Raw genomic sequence first — 12,930 nt, 5'->3', positions numbered from 1 at the left:
ACAACTAAACCAATTACAAGGTGAACTTCTGTTTTCCAAGTAATAATACAAAAAGATTTACCCACAAAAAAAGTTAACTGCTGATTACCACGGTTAAAAAGCAATAACTTATTAAAAGGAAAGTAAAAGTTTGTCAAAGCACTGTCAAGCAGAGTAAATCATAGAGAAGTATGAGAAAACACTGCAAAAACTATGGTTAACTAAAGTTTAATGATCTATTTTGTGGTTCCAACGTGGTTTAATTTATGTATAGCTATGGCCAAAAGAATTAACTAATTTTGCTTCATAAAGTTGAATGAAACCTGCTGAATAATGTCATGTTAACATATTATATACCGCTTTGTAGTTTTCCCATATACTTAACGAAAAAACAACAGATTTAATGTGATCTAAATTATATTCATGTATATATATATTTAAATAAATGTCTGTTCTAAAATTCTAGGTGATGCAAAACTTTTGGCCATAGCTATACATTTGTGATGCTGGTATTTTCAGGATTCCCTAGTTATTTATCACTCTGAAAAACAGGACAGCCCGTCATTGACATTCATGCCCACCCACTCTGTCGGACGGACAGACAAACAACCTCTATGTTGTCAGAGATTATGATGCATTATACAACTTGGGCTAAAGAAAGTCGCAAATAAGTTTTGTGACAATTGGACTTGCGGTCAAACAGACAGCCTGCACATAACCATATAAGCATGCTGGAAGTAATGTGAAAGCTTGACAAAGCACTGTCAAACAGGGTCACTCATAAAGAAGTATTATAACACCCACAATTCGTGTTTTTTTAGGCATTTTAAACAAATCTGTCTCTCTGAAGATTTACAATCATCCTTCACCAAATGCAGTGAAGATTTACAATCATCCTTCACCAATGGCAGCACCAACCAAGCGCGTGACAAATCTGCAACTGACAGCAACACAAACAAAATAAATAAATAATACCTGATTGAAACACATTTTCCTTAAAAATACAATATTTTCTGCAGTTCATTATCTACCCAGTTTAATTCACCGTTCCTGAATTCTATTTAAGATTCTTTAATATTGACTTAATGTACGTTATTATTATTCATTAAATTCACTTGCAATTTGAACCTTAACACCCATTTATTGTCTTTTTTTATTTCAGATACTAATATTATAAATAGATAGGCTTCAGTGAGCTAAAGGCAAATAATTCCATCTCGGGTTTCTGTGAGTTTAAAACTACTTGACCTGTCTCGTAGTTTATGACGTCACATAAACCCTAGATGGAATTATTTTCCTGCAACTCACTGAAACCCATCTATTCTCTCTCTCTCTCTCTCTCTCTCTCTCTCTCTATATATATATATATATATATATATATTATACACAAATACACACACACGTAGATATAAATACAGATATAGATTACCTTTTCATGATGCTTGCAATCGTGAGTAATTTGCTAATCCAAAATTATGATACAGAATACTATTTTTTCTCTGATTCTGTATTTGTCTTAGACTGCTTTGAGTTTATTTCCTAACCATTTGTTTTAGTTGGATCCCCCTTTTTAAATAGAGCACGCGTCATTGGAAGATCCATCGCCTCCCTATATTTGAAGTTTATTTAACACTGCTCATAGACACAAAGCACCACCAAGTTGAGAGTGAGGATGAGTTAGGAGTTTCAAACACTAATATGTTTTCATTACAAAACGTGTGTATACGCGTTTGACTAAACGTAATGTCTGGTAAAATTAACACTAGCGAAAGAAAATCTCTAATCGCTTAAGTACTTTTAGGTTTCCATTAATTTATGAGGTTATATTGAAACTTCCCACAGTTTATTATCAACATGTGTTGTGCAACTACCGGGGCTCTAGCCAATCGCTAAACCCAACAGTATACTATCAGTGCAGCATTACAGTATTTACGGCTTACGATCAACTGCAACAGCTAGGACCTTTGCACTTGGGTACAGATTGACGGATTGTAACGTGTTGCAATATTTAACTCAATTTAACTTAATCATCTGTTTTGCAAGCTATGTATGTATACGAATAGACACGTTAGATCGAATCAGTCTCTCACCTTGATAACGAGGTGTGTTCTTCTTCATCCTTACAATCTATCAATACAGGTAAAACCTCGTTGTTCTGATAGAACCCGGTCAAAACAACTCCTTTTGAATCTTGTTGACTACTCATGGTGTGTGCTGCATACTTTTTGATGTAGTACTGGGACTAGCTCTTCCAACTTCTGTTCAGGGTTATAAAGAAGGACAGTGCAGTAAAAGTTTTTCCCTTTCTCAGCAACGTGAGTAATTGTCATATGTCAGCTCCTCCCCAGCTGTTCTGTGTTTAATTTGGTGAAGCGGGCGGAGCTAATGTTTGGAAGTGTTTCTTGGGTCCTAATAAAATATGAGGTTTTGCAGTTCATATCTAAATCATAAAATTAACAAAGGGATGATGAGACATTGTCGTTTCTGATTAGTTACTGAAACGGTGGGAGAAGAGTTGTTTGTGAAAGTGGAATTTAAACACCCTTTTTTAAAACCAGCTTTGCATAGGAGGAGGGCATGCAGTCTGAAATATTATGTCCAATTCCTTGATGCATTTCGTATGTTCTCAAACTAAATTAATATTGTTCTTGTTGCTGTATTAACATGCATTCAATATCTTAACAGTATCCATAGTATTTGTTTTTTTTTCTGTCGTGCGGCTTTTCCTGTGCCTGGCCTAAAGTAATACTGTGCCTCCCCTTGAGCAGTTAAGTGAAGTTGTTCACATCTAACTTTTTTTTCACTTGTCTTTAGTTTAATTATCTTGTTTGCGGTTTCAATGTGGTTTAATTATGTGCATTGCTATTATTTTTAGCTCCCCTCAACCTGCCTAGTAGCAGGAGTTCCCTTTCAATTCGAAGACAACCACCAACCAATACTTTTGGGATATGCCTGCCTTAGGAAGGTATTCGCTGAGCATTTTGTGTCAGAGCTGCCGCTGGGCCCCTCCGTGGAGTGACGCCCTCGGTCCCACCTGCCGAGGGAATAAGTAGTCGTTCCGCGGAGCTCACTTCCTCTTTTGCCTCTCACCTATGGTAAGGTACACTTCTGAGTCACTAACCAGGGTGTGTTTTTCAAAAAGAGTCTTCTGCAAAAATAGGAGGAGTGGCAAACACTGTTGCAGCAGCAAAGGTCATTCAAAATGATCTAGACAGCATTCAGAACTGGGCAGAACACATAGCAAATGACATTTAATAGAGAAAAGTGTAAGGTACTGCATGCAGGCAATACAAATGTGCATTATAAGTATTATATGGGAGATACTGAAATTGAAGAAGGAATCCATGAAAAGACCTAGAAGTTTATGTTGACTCAGAAATGTCTTCGTCTAGACAATGTGGGGAAGCTATAAAAAAGGCCAACAAGATGCTCAGATACTTATTGTGAAAAGTGTTGAATTTAAATCAAGGGAAGTAATATTAAAACATTACAATGCATTAGTAAGACCTCATCTAGAATATTGTGTTCAGTTCTGGTCACCTTGCTACAAAAAGGATATTGCTGCTCTAGAAAGAGTGCAAAGAAGAGCGACCAGAATTATGCCGGGTTTAAAAGGCATGTCCTATGCAGACAGGCTAAAATAATTGAATCTATTCAGTCTTGAACAAAGAAGACTACGCGGTGATCTGATTCAAGCATTCAAAATTCTAAAAGGTATTTGACAATGTCGACCCAGGGGACTTTTTCAACCTGAAAAAAGAAACAAGGACCAGGGGTCACAAATGGATAAAAGGGCATTCAGAACAGAAAATAGGAAGCACTTTTTTACACAGAGACTTGTGAGGGTCTGGAAACAACTCCCCAGTAATGTTGTTGAAGCTGACACCCTGAGATCCTTCAAGAAGCTGCTTGATGAGATTCTGGGATCAATAAGCTACTAACAACCAAACAAGCAAGATGGGCAAATGGCCTCTTGTTTGTAAACTTTATGTTCTTAATATGTAAACCTACTGACATGCACCAGTATTTACACATGTCCTCTGCACATCCAATACACACTAAAAGGGCAATCCCAAAGGGTCTAGGAATAAGAATACGAAGAATATGCTCAAAAGAAAGTGACTATGTAAAACAAAGAAATGTATTAAAAACAAATCTTAAAAAAAGAGGATACAAAGAAAGAATTATAGAGACGGAGTTAAGAAAAGTGGATAAACTAAAAAGAGATGATCTACTAGATTATAAAAATAGAGATAAAAAGGTCAAAAGAGTCCCATTAGTAATGACTTACTCTAAACTTTTGCCCAATATTTCTAAGATAGTTTGGAAACACTTGCGGATTCTACATAATTCAGAAAAATTGTATTTAAGGCACCAGTTGTAGCATTCAAAAGAGAAGCTAATTTAGGTGATATTTTAGTTCACAGTAAACACAAAAGAATAAGTGACAAAATAGGTTCTACGAACATGTGCACCAGTAGATGTAAAGTGTGTAAATACATAGACAAAAGTAAAAATATAATTAAACATAAGTACACCACATATCCACTAAAAACTGATACCTACTGTAAAAATAGCAGTGTTGTTTATGGAATAGCCTCTGAAATTTGATTAAATCAAATATGTTGGAGAGACTGGAACTACTTTATATAAAAGAATTCAGAACCACCTTTCATTAATTAGAAATAAAAAAAAATGAATGAACCAATAGTACAGCACTTCACCAGTCAAGGACATGACAAATTATGTAAAGTTTGTAATATTAGAAAAGCTCAAATTAGACAATGCGACATATAGAAGAATACAAGAAAGTAAATGGATAAATAGACTGAACACAATTATGCCAGCGGGACTCAACAGAAAAGAATGAACTAATTAACTTCAATAAATATATAACATTTAAATAAATAAACAAAATTCATTCAAAAGTTGTGCATGCTGATGCGCTGGGGAGGCCAAATCAAGACTGATCCTCAGAGCCAGCACTGCATGATATAATAAAAATATAAGTTTATCTAAAGTAATGTTAATTAGAATTAATACAGATTCAAAGATAGAAGTAAAAATGATGTCACAATATATAGAACACCATTACATCATGTAAGAATAAATCATGGATTTGAATATAAACAATAACAAGTAGTTGTCATGCCGTCAAACCTATAAATACCTCCAATGTTTTAATTCAAACACAGGCTCCCTTGAGAAAGATATGTACAACATATCGAAACGTTGGGCAGCTGGCTCATTGAGCTAATACTGTATATACATACAGTACTGTGCAAAAGTTTTAGGCAGGTGTGAAAAAATGCTGTAAAGTAAGAATGCTTTCAAAAATAGACATGTTAATAGATTATATTGATCAATTAACTAAATGCAAAGTGAGTGAACAGAAGAAAAATCTAAATCAAATCCATATTTGGTGTGACCACACTTTGCCTTCAAAACAGTATCAATTCTTCCAGGTACACTTGCACAAAGTCAGGGATTTTGTAGGCATATAGTCAGGTGTATGATTAAACAATTATACCAAACAGGTGCTAATGATCATCAATTCAATATGTAGGTTGAAACACAATCATTAACTGAAACAGAAACAGTTGTGTAGGAGGAATAAAACTGGGTGAGGAACAGCCAAACTCAGCTAACAAGGTGAGGTTGCTGAAGACAGTTTACTGTCAAAAGTCATACACCATGGCAAGACTGAGCACAGCAACAAGACACAAGGTAGTTATACTGCATCAGCAAGGTCTCTCCCAGGCAGAAATTTCAAGGCAGACAGGGGTTTCCAGATGTGCTGTCCAAGCTCTTTTGAAGAAGTACAAAGAAACGGGCAACATTGAGGACCGTAGACGCAGTGGTCGGCCAAGGAAACTTAAGCAGATGAAAGACACATCATGCTTAGTTCCCTTCGCAATCGGAAGATGTCCAGCAGTGCCATCAGCTCAGAATTGGCAGAAAACAGTGGGACCCTGGTACACCCATCTACTGTCCGGAGAAGTCTGGTCAGAAGTGGCCTTCATGGAATACTTGCGGCCAAAAAGCCATACCTCCGACGTGGAAACAAGGCCAAGCGACTCAACTATGCACGAAAACACAGGAACTGGGGTGCAGACAAATGGCAGCAGGTGCTCTGGACTGATGAGTCAAAATTTGAAATATTTGGCTATAGCAGAAGGCAGTTTGTTCGCCGAAGGGCTGGAGAGCGATACACGAATGAGTGCCTGCAGGCAACAGTGAAGCATGGCGGAGGTTCCTTGCAAGTTTGGGGCTGCATTTCTGCAAATGGAGTTGGGGATTTGGTCAGAATTAATGCTGAGTACAGGCAGATACTTATCCATCATGCAATACCATCAGGGAGGCATCTGATTGGCCCCAAATTTATTCTGCAGCATGACAACGACCCCAAACATACAGCAAAAGTCATTAAGAACTATCTTCAGTGTAAAGAACAAGGAGTCCTGGAAGTGATGGTATGGCCCCCACAGAGCCCTGATCTCAACATCATCGAGTCTGTCTGGGATTACATGAAGAGAGAGAAGCAACTGAGGCTGCCTAAATCCACAGAAGAACTGTGGTTAGTTCTCCAAGATGTTTGGGCCAACCAACCTACCTGCCGAGTTCCTTCAAAAACTGTGTGCAAGTGTACCTAGAAGAATTGATGCTGTTTTGAAGGCAAAGGGTGGTCACACCAAATATTGATTTGATATAGATTTTTCTTCTGTTCACTCACTTTGCATTTTGTTAATTGATAAATATAAACTATTAACATGTCTATTTTTGAAAGCATTTTTACTTTACAGCATTTTTTCACACCTGCCTAAAACTTTTGCACAGTACTGTATATACATATATATATACACTGCAGGTTTGACAGGTCGAGTGGCAGTAAGAAAGCCATTGCTAAGATGGCAAAATAAGAAAAAGAGGCTTGCCTGGGCCATGAAGCACCGCCAGTGGACTACTGAAGACTGGAAGAAGGTCTTATGGACCGACGAATCAAAATTTGAAATCTTCGGTTCATCACGCAGGGTTTTTGTACGCTGTCGAGTAGGTGAAAGGATGGTTCCTCGGTTTGTGACACCAACTGTCAAACATGGAGGAGGAAGCGTGATGGTCTGGGGCTCTTTTGCTGGATTCAGAGTCGGCGACTTGCACAGAGTGAGTTGCACCCTGAACCAAAACTGCTACCACAGCATTTTGCAGCGCCATGCAATACCCTCTGGTATATGCCTAGTTGGTCAGGGGTTCATCCTACAGCAAGATAATGACCCAAAACATACCTCCAGGCTATGTCAGAACTACCTTAGAAGAAAAGAACAAGACGGTAGGCTTCAAATCATGGAAAGGCCAGCACAGTCTCCAGACTTAAACCCCATCGAGCTGGTTTGGGATGAACTGGACAGAAGGGTGAAAGCAAAGCAACCTACAAGTGCAACACATTTGTGGGAACTTCTGCAACAGTGTTGGGAAGAACTTTCCGAACAATATTTGATTTCCATTGTAGAAAGAATGCCACGAGTGTGTTCGGCTGTTATATCTGCAAAAGGTGGCTACTTTGATGAGTCAAAAATTTAGATTAAATTTTGTTAAACAAAACGATTCCATGATTTCTTTTTTTATCTCCAATTGTTTATTTGTTCTATGCTTTAATTTCAGAGTACATTGAGACATTAAACTGCGTAAATTTCAATAAAAACTGGAAAAATGGAGGTGTTCTAAAACTTTTGACCGGTAGTGTGTGTATATATATATATATATATATATATATATATATATATATATATATATATATATATATATGTATATATTGTAACCCAGAGACTCACCACACAGGCTCGCTTGGGTTCTTTTCCTTCCAAGTCACGACTCAACACACAGAATCTGAAAGAATAAGAGCTGATGCGCACTTTTAATTATACAAAATAAATAAAAACAAAACAAACACCTAGCTCTGATTGAGCACTAACTATCACACACTGGAACCTATCTAATAAGCCGGACAGCTAAGCTGTTTACCGGCATAAAATGAAACCAAACAAACACAATTTTCAGACAACACAAAAAGGCTTTTCAGTTTACCTTTTTTTCATTACAGTTGAAAACACCATCAACCGGGTCCTCCACACAGCAGCCCTGAAAGGACTGGCTGCTCTCTTTATATACCCTGCACCTGGCTCTAATTTACATAATAGCCAGGTGCATAATTAACTCATGAAGCAATTATATTTACTATATATATATATATATATATATATATATATATATATATATATATGTTACGGTACAAGTTAGAATCTGGTCAATCTTAAGTTTTAACATTAACTGTCGACATTTACTAAGTAAGGTGGTAAATGTCCAGAATTATAAAGAAATATATTGCTTGTCAGAAAATGTACGAAGTACAGCGTTATCAAGTTTATTTCGGAAAGCCAAAGGTTCTTAGTTATTCTTGAGATTTACCGGTAAATGTCAGAAGTCAGGCGTTATCATGTTTATTTTGGGCATTTATCACTTTACTTGGTAAATGTTGACATTTAGCAGTAAATCTTAAGATTTGCCAATAGTTTCCTTTATTTTAGCGAGATGTTTTTCTACAGTACATGTGAAAAGAATTGGTTGGATCACATTTACATAAGTTGGAGAATATGTATTGCTATTGATCTTTCTACTCAAGATTACCAACTAAAAACTGTAGAGATGCAAATATCTAAGGGAACCAGGATACTTCCTTTACATTATGTCAGACTTATTTTATTGTAAAAACAAATCAGTAAAAAAAAAAATGAAAGAAAGGTCAGTCCATTGTTATGCTATATGTGTTTACTCTTTTGCTGTAATGTTTGAATAAAGGCAGGGAAGCTGTTGACTTTTCCAAACCCAAGGTCAATAATTTCAATAGTGAAATGTTTATGTGGGCTTGAACTGGGATACTGGGAAGTTATGTTATCCCTTAAAGATAAAGTGGCTATTTTAGACAACCTGCGATCAGACTTTCAGTACGGTATCAAAATTTTAAATTGTTTTTACAAGCTTGTTTGCAAGAGCAAGAATTGATATCTGTAACAACAACAATAGATATTTTGTTAAAATTATTGTTTTTGCAAGATATCTTTTTCTTATTAATTTACAAAACAGGGAAAATCTGAAAAATGCACTTAGTGCTTGGTTTTTCTATGTTCAGATACATTCAGTCGCCAGTGTTTGTGATGACACTGCAAGAGATGTCACATACGGAATGTATGTAGACATATCTGCCTACAGTAAAAAGGCCACATCACAATTAAGGTTCTTTTTTTACAGTCCCAATTCACTCCTATTGCCACCAATTAAAAGTCACCCTCAGTTTTAATGCCACACCTGTATTTAGTATCAAGGCAATCATATGCGATCCTAGATGTATCAAGCCTCTGTTTAACTGCACATTCAGTTAAGATAAAAACAAAAAGAAAACTAATACAGCAAATTAGAGCAGTTTGCATAGAAAAAAACTGAAATAAATAACAATTTGATCAATGGGACATCCCGTCAGTACCTTAAGAACTCTGAACAGCACTAAGAAAAGGCCTGAAAGGTTTAAAAGGAAAAAAAACACCTATTACAATTCCTAAATGATTAAGAAACAAAGTGAGACAGTTTACAAGCCCCTAAATTAAACATCAGAGCTTTGAGAACCCAACCCACTGTCTGATTGTCTCATGTGCAATTTTAGTAATAATATGTAAAAATATATATTTTTTATTTACTCTGGGTTGAATTTCTAGGTATGTGTGGAGTTTTAATGAAATACCTGTTCTGTAATAAATCATTCCACTCAGTGTTGTACTGTAATGAACACTGCCACCTGCTGTGTTTTACTAAGAACATAATTTGTACAGTGTCCAAACTTTAAACTTCTTTGCAGTAAATATTGCTGTTAAAAAGTTCTAGTACAATAGTAAACTCCCTTGTTGTATTGACGGGTGTTCCTTTATTACCTTGTAATTTGTCAAGGCAATGCCATCACGTAATATGTGGAAGCAAATATGAGGAGACCTATTTCAGACATTTCAACGATTTTGTATAATCTACAACTGAGCCCAACACTATACATAACTTAAATTGAAGTATATCTCCCCAGTCATTTCCAGTGTCACAGGTAATATGACCTTACATAAGATAATATCCTATGGAAAGCATGGAAAGTGAGTAAAGTTTAGATGAGGTCCTTTTACCTCTTACACTAGAAGTAGGCTTATACTCTAGCCTAAAAACGACTTCAACTGAGACAAAGGGACTTCAGAGAATATTATTCTAATGAGAGGTAAGCAAATGTTTTTAGTATTCTATACTGGTTTTAGCTCGTTTTAAGAATAGAAGGCATATACTGTAATTACTCAGATACAGGGATTTAAAACGCAAATTGTCTGGCTGTTACAGCTGATTGTATTAGTCCTTTCAGTTTTAAAATAAACACGACCATGCTGGTAAAAGGCTCATATATCACTTTTTCATACTGTAACCTGGACATGAAGTGAAGGCTTAAGATAGTTACAGTACATGTACTTTTCAGTGTTGAAAATTAAAAAGTTATTTGCTAATTAACAGGCAAAAGAATGCACGTGTGCAGTGGCTTCTTGTAATCTGGGAAGAGCTCCGTCTTTTGCTTTGAAGAGGTGTGGCTGGTCAGAGCTGGGAGACAATACTGAGTTCAAGGGGAAGAAGAGATGATTTTGGAGGGTTTTTTTTTTTTTTTTAACCCAGTAAGGGGTACTTTTGTTGCCTGCATTGCACATTTGCATCTTTATAATAAGTTACTTTATCCTGATTGTGTTGCTGAGTGAGGTCAGTCTATTTATAATCCAGACCTGTTATGTCAGAATCCACAGGGATTTAGTGATCTTCTAGAACACTTACAAATTAGCCTAATTAATTTCCAAGATTGTAATATGTATGTAAAGAATGAATATGTATTGTGCAGTAACCCATAAGTAATATTTTTGTTTACATGTATTTTTAAAACATTTTAAACTACCAGTTAATGCATTTTTTTTTTCTTTTTAACATAAAACAACCAATTTGTGTGACAAACGGGGAACAAAAACACATTTACAGTAAATAAATAACCTGCCCAACAGTATCAGTAAATGCATTTTATTGTAGTTTATTATGCCCCCAAAAGTAGAACATTTGAAACGTTTGTTCAGATTTACTGTTGTACTGATGTTTCAAAGATACTGAATTCTGATTGTAGTTTTGGGCAATAATCTGTATTTTATCATGAAAAGCAATTTACTCCAAAACATCATTAGTGCAATTTTCTTCAAAAGTGAATTAGAAAGAACTTAAACCCCTAAATTAAACTAGTTATTTATTTCTGTTTTGATTACTTTACTGGGTGCATTTTTCCTGGCTGAATAAATTGGGGCTAATAATGATTTGTAATTAAGAGCTGTGAGAATCTAGCCCTTCCACACATTAAACTATCCCAAAGTTTTAGAAGCCAAACATCATTAACAACCTAATTATCTGAAAAAGTAACATCCACAACATTGATTTCAGTTTAAAAATAATATCTAAATTCTGTCCCCAGCATCTTCTGTAGGAAACCTAGGCTGTTATATTGTATATTTCCATCTCTCACTTTAAACCCATATGGTTATTTCCATAATTTTGTGTGGTTATTATAGCTGAAATGGATGACAGTAATTGCTGTCTTTCAATGTCCACATGTTCTTTATACAGTACATCAGATCTTGACATTATCAACAATAGGAAAATCTATCTATTCATAAAAATAACTCTCAGATACTTCCTCTTGGCCAATTAGTAATCCATATAACAGAACATCTATTCTGGTTTCAGCATCTCTAAATTACTACTGGGGGACTGCTTCCAAAGAGATTTCAATGCTGCCCACCACCATTCTGCATTGTGATATCATATTGCTGCACGTTAAATGCTGTTTCTTTCACTGGGACCAACTAAGGAAAGTGAACGCTAGGTCACCGTGGGGAAGGGATCAAAGCTTCTCAATAACATAAATCTCTCAATATTATCAATGCTGTTCTCAAAAGTATACAGTACTTCAAATAGCATTCAGATATTCACAAATATTATGTAAGATACAAGGGGTGCTAGAACAAAGGTACACCGTGCTAAGCCACTAAAGAAACATAGTTAGTTTTTTTTTGGTTTTCTTTACAAATTGTTGTTAGATATCTTTGGAACCAATTACTGACATAGGGGAGCAAAGACATAATCAATTGTGTCAGATTTTTCAAATGCTTTTTTTGTATCTTCTTTTGAGATTCTGTATTTAAATATACTTTCTTGTCTTTTTGCTGCTGGGAAAATAGCCTTTATAATTCCATCAGCAATTAACATTTAAAAAGATGGCCTACTCATTTTTTAAAGGTGCAGTGTTTTGTATACAGTATAAATTAGCATTAAACATACAATGTGACCATCCCCCCCCCCCCCCCCCTGTAAAATGTTATCATATTTAACAAAAATACCATGTTGAAAAAAAAGACAATTTTCTCATTCCTAGAGTCCTGTAAGGAGGTGTTTTTATGGGTTGCTCCTGTTTCTATGTGCTCAGTTACTGCACAATGCATTGCTTGGTTCAATGGTACTTTGTTTCACAAACTCTTAACATTGCAATTAAAATGCAAGTAAAAGGAAAATATAAAAGAGGTGTAATTACAGAGAGTGTGACAATAAACTAGCATACATTTTCAACTTTACTAAAATAAATAAGACGTGCCTTATCATTACACAATGGAAAAGATGCTAAGATGTGACACAGTGGATGCTTTGGTTCACAATTGTAGTTATAACCTCCTAAAACTAAATGTAGTAGCAGGTGCATGTTCATGTGACTCAGAGTAGCAAAGAGGTTACTGGAAAGTGAAAATGGTATATACTCTGGCTGTCATGTACAACATTCAACCTAGGGTTTCATAATTA

The 12,930-nt window shown here is 35.8% G+C and overlaps 1 protein-coding gene across 2 annotated transcripts in view; it reads right to left on the bottom strand.

Moving 5' to 3' along the window:
* LOC117410706 (rho GTPase-activating protein 18-like) overlaps positions 1 to 12,930 on the bottom strand; it is a 45,138-nt gene that overhangs the window by 31,590 nt on the left and 618 nt on the right. Inside the window, exon 1 of one of the 2 annotated variants that reach the window (XM_034017456.3) lies at positions 2,070 to 2,322. The exons of the other annotated variant lie outside the window; for it this stretch is intronic. Coding sequence (XP_033873347.3) covers positions 2,070 to 2,185 — 116 coding nt within the window. The 5' untranslated portion in view covers positions 2,186 to 2,322. Of the gene's footprint in view, positions 1 to 2,069; positions 2,323 to 12,930 lie in introns of those variants that run through there. 2 annotated transcript variants of the gene reach the window in all.

The sequence above is a fragment of the Acipenser ruthenus genome, chromosome 6 (genome assembly GCF_902713425.1).
Source record: "Acipenser ruthenus chromosome 6, fAciRut3.2 maternal haplotype, whole genome shotgun sequence".
Classification (NCBI taxonomy): domain Eukaryota; kingdom Metazoa; phylum Chordata; class Actinopteri; order Acipenseriformes; family Acipenseridae; genus Acipenser; species Acipenser ruthenus.
This window is presented reverse-complemented; position numbering and strand designations above follow the sequence as displayed.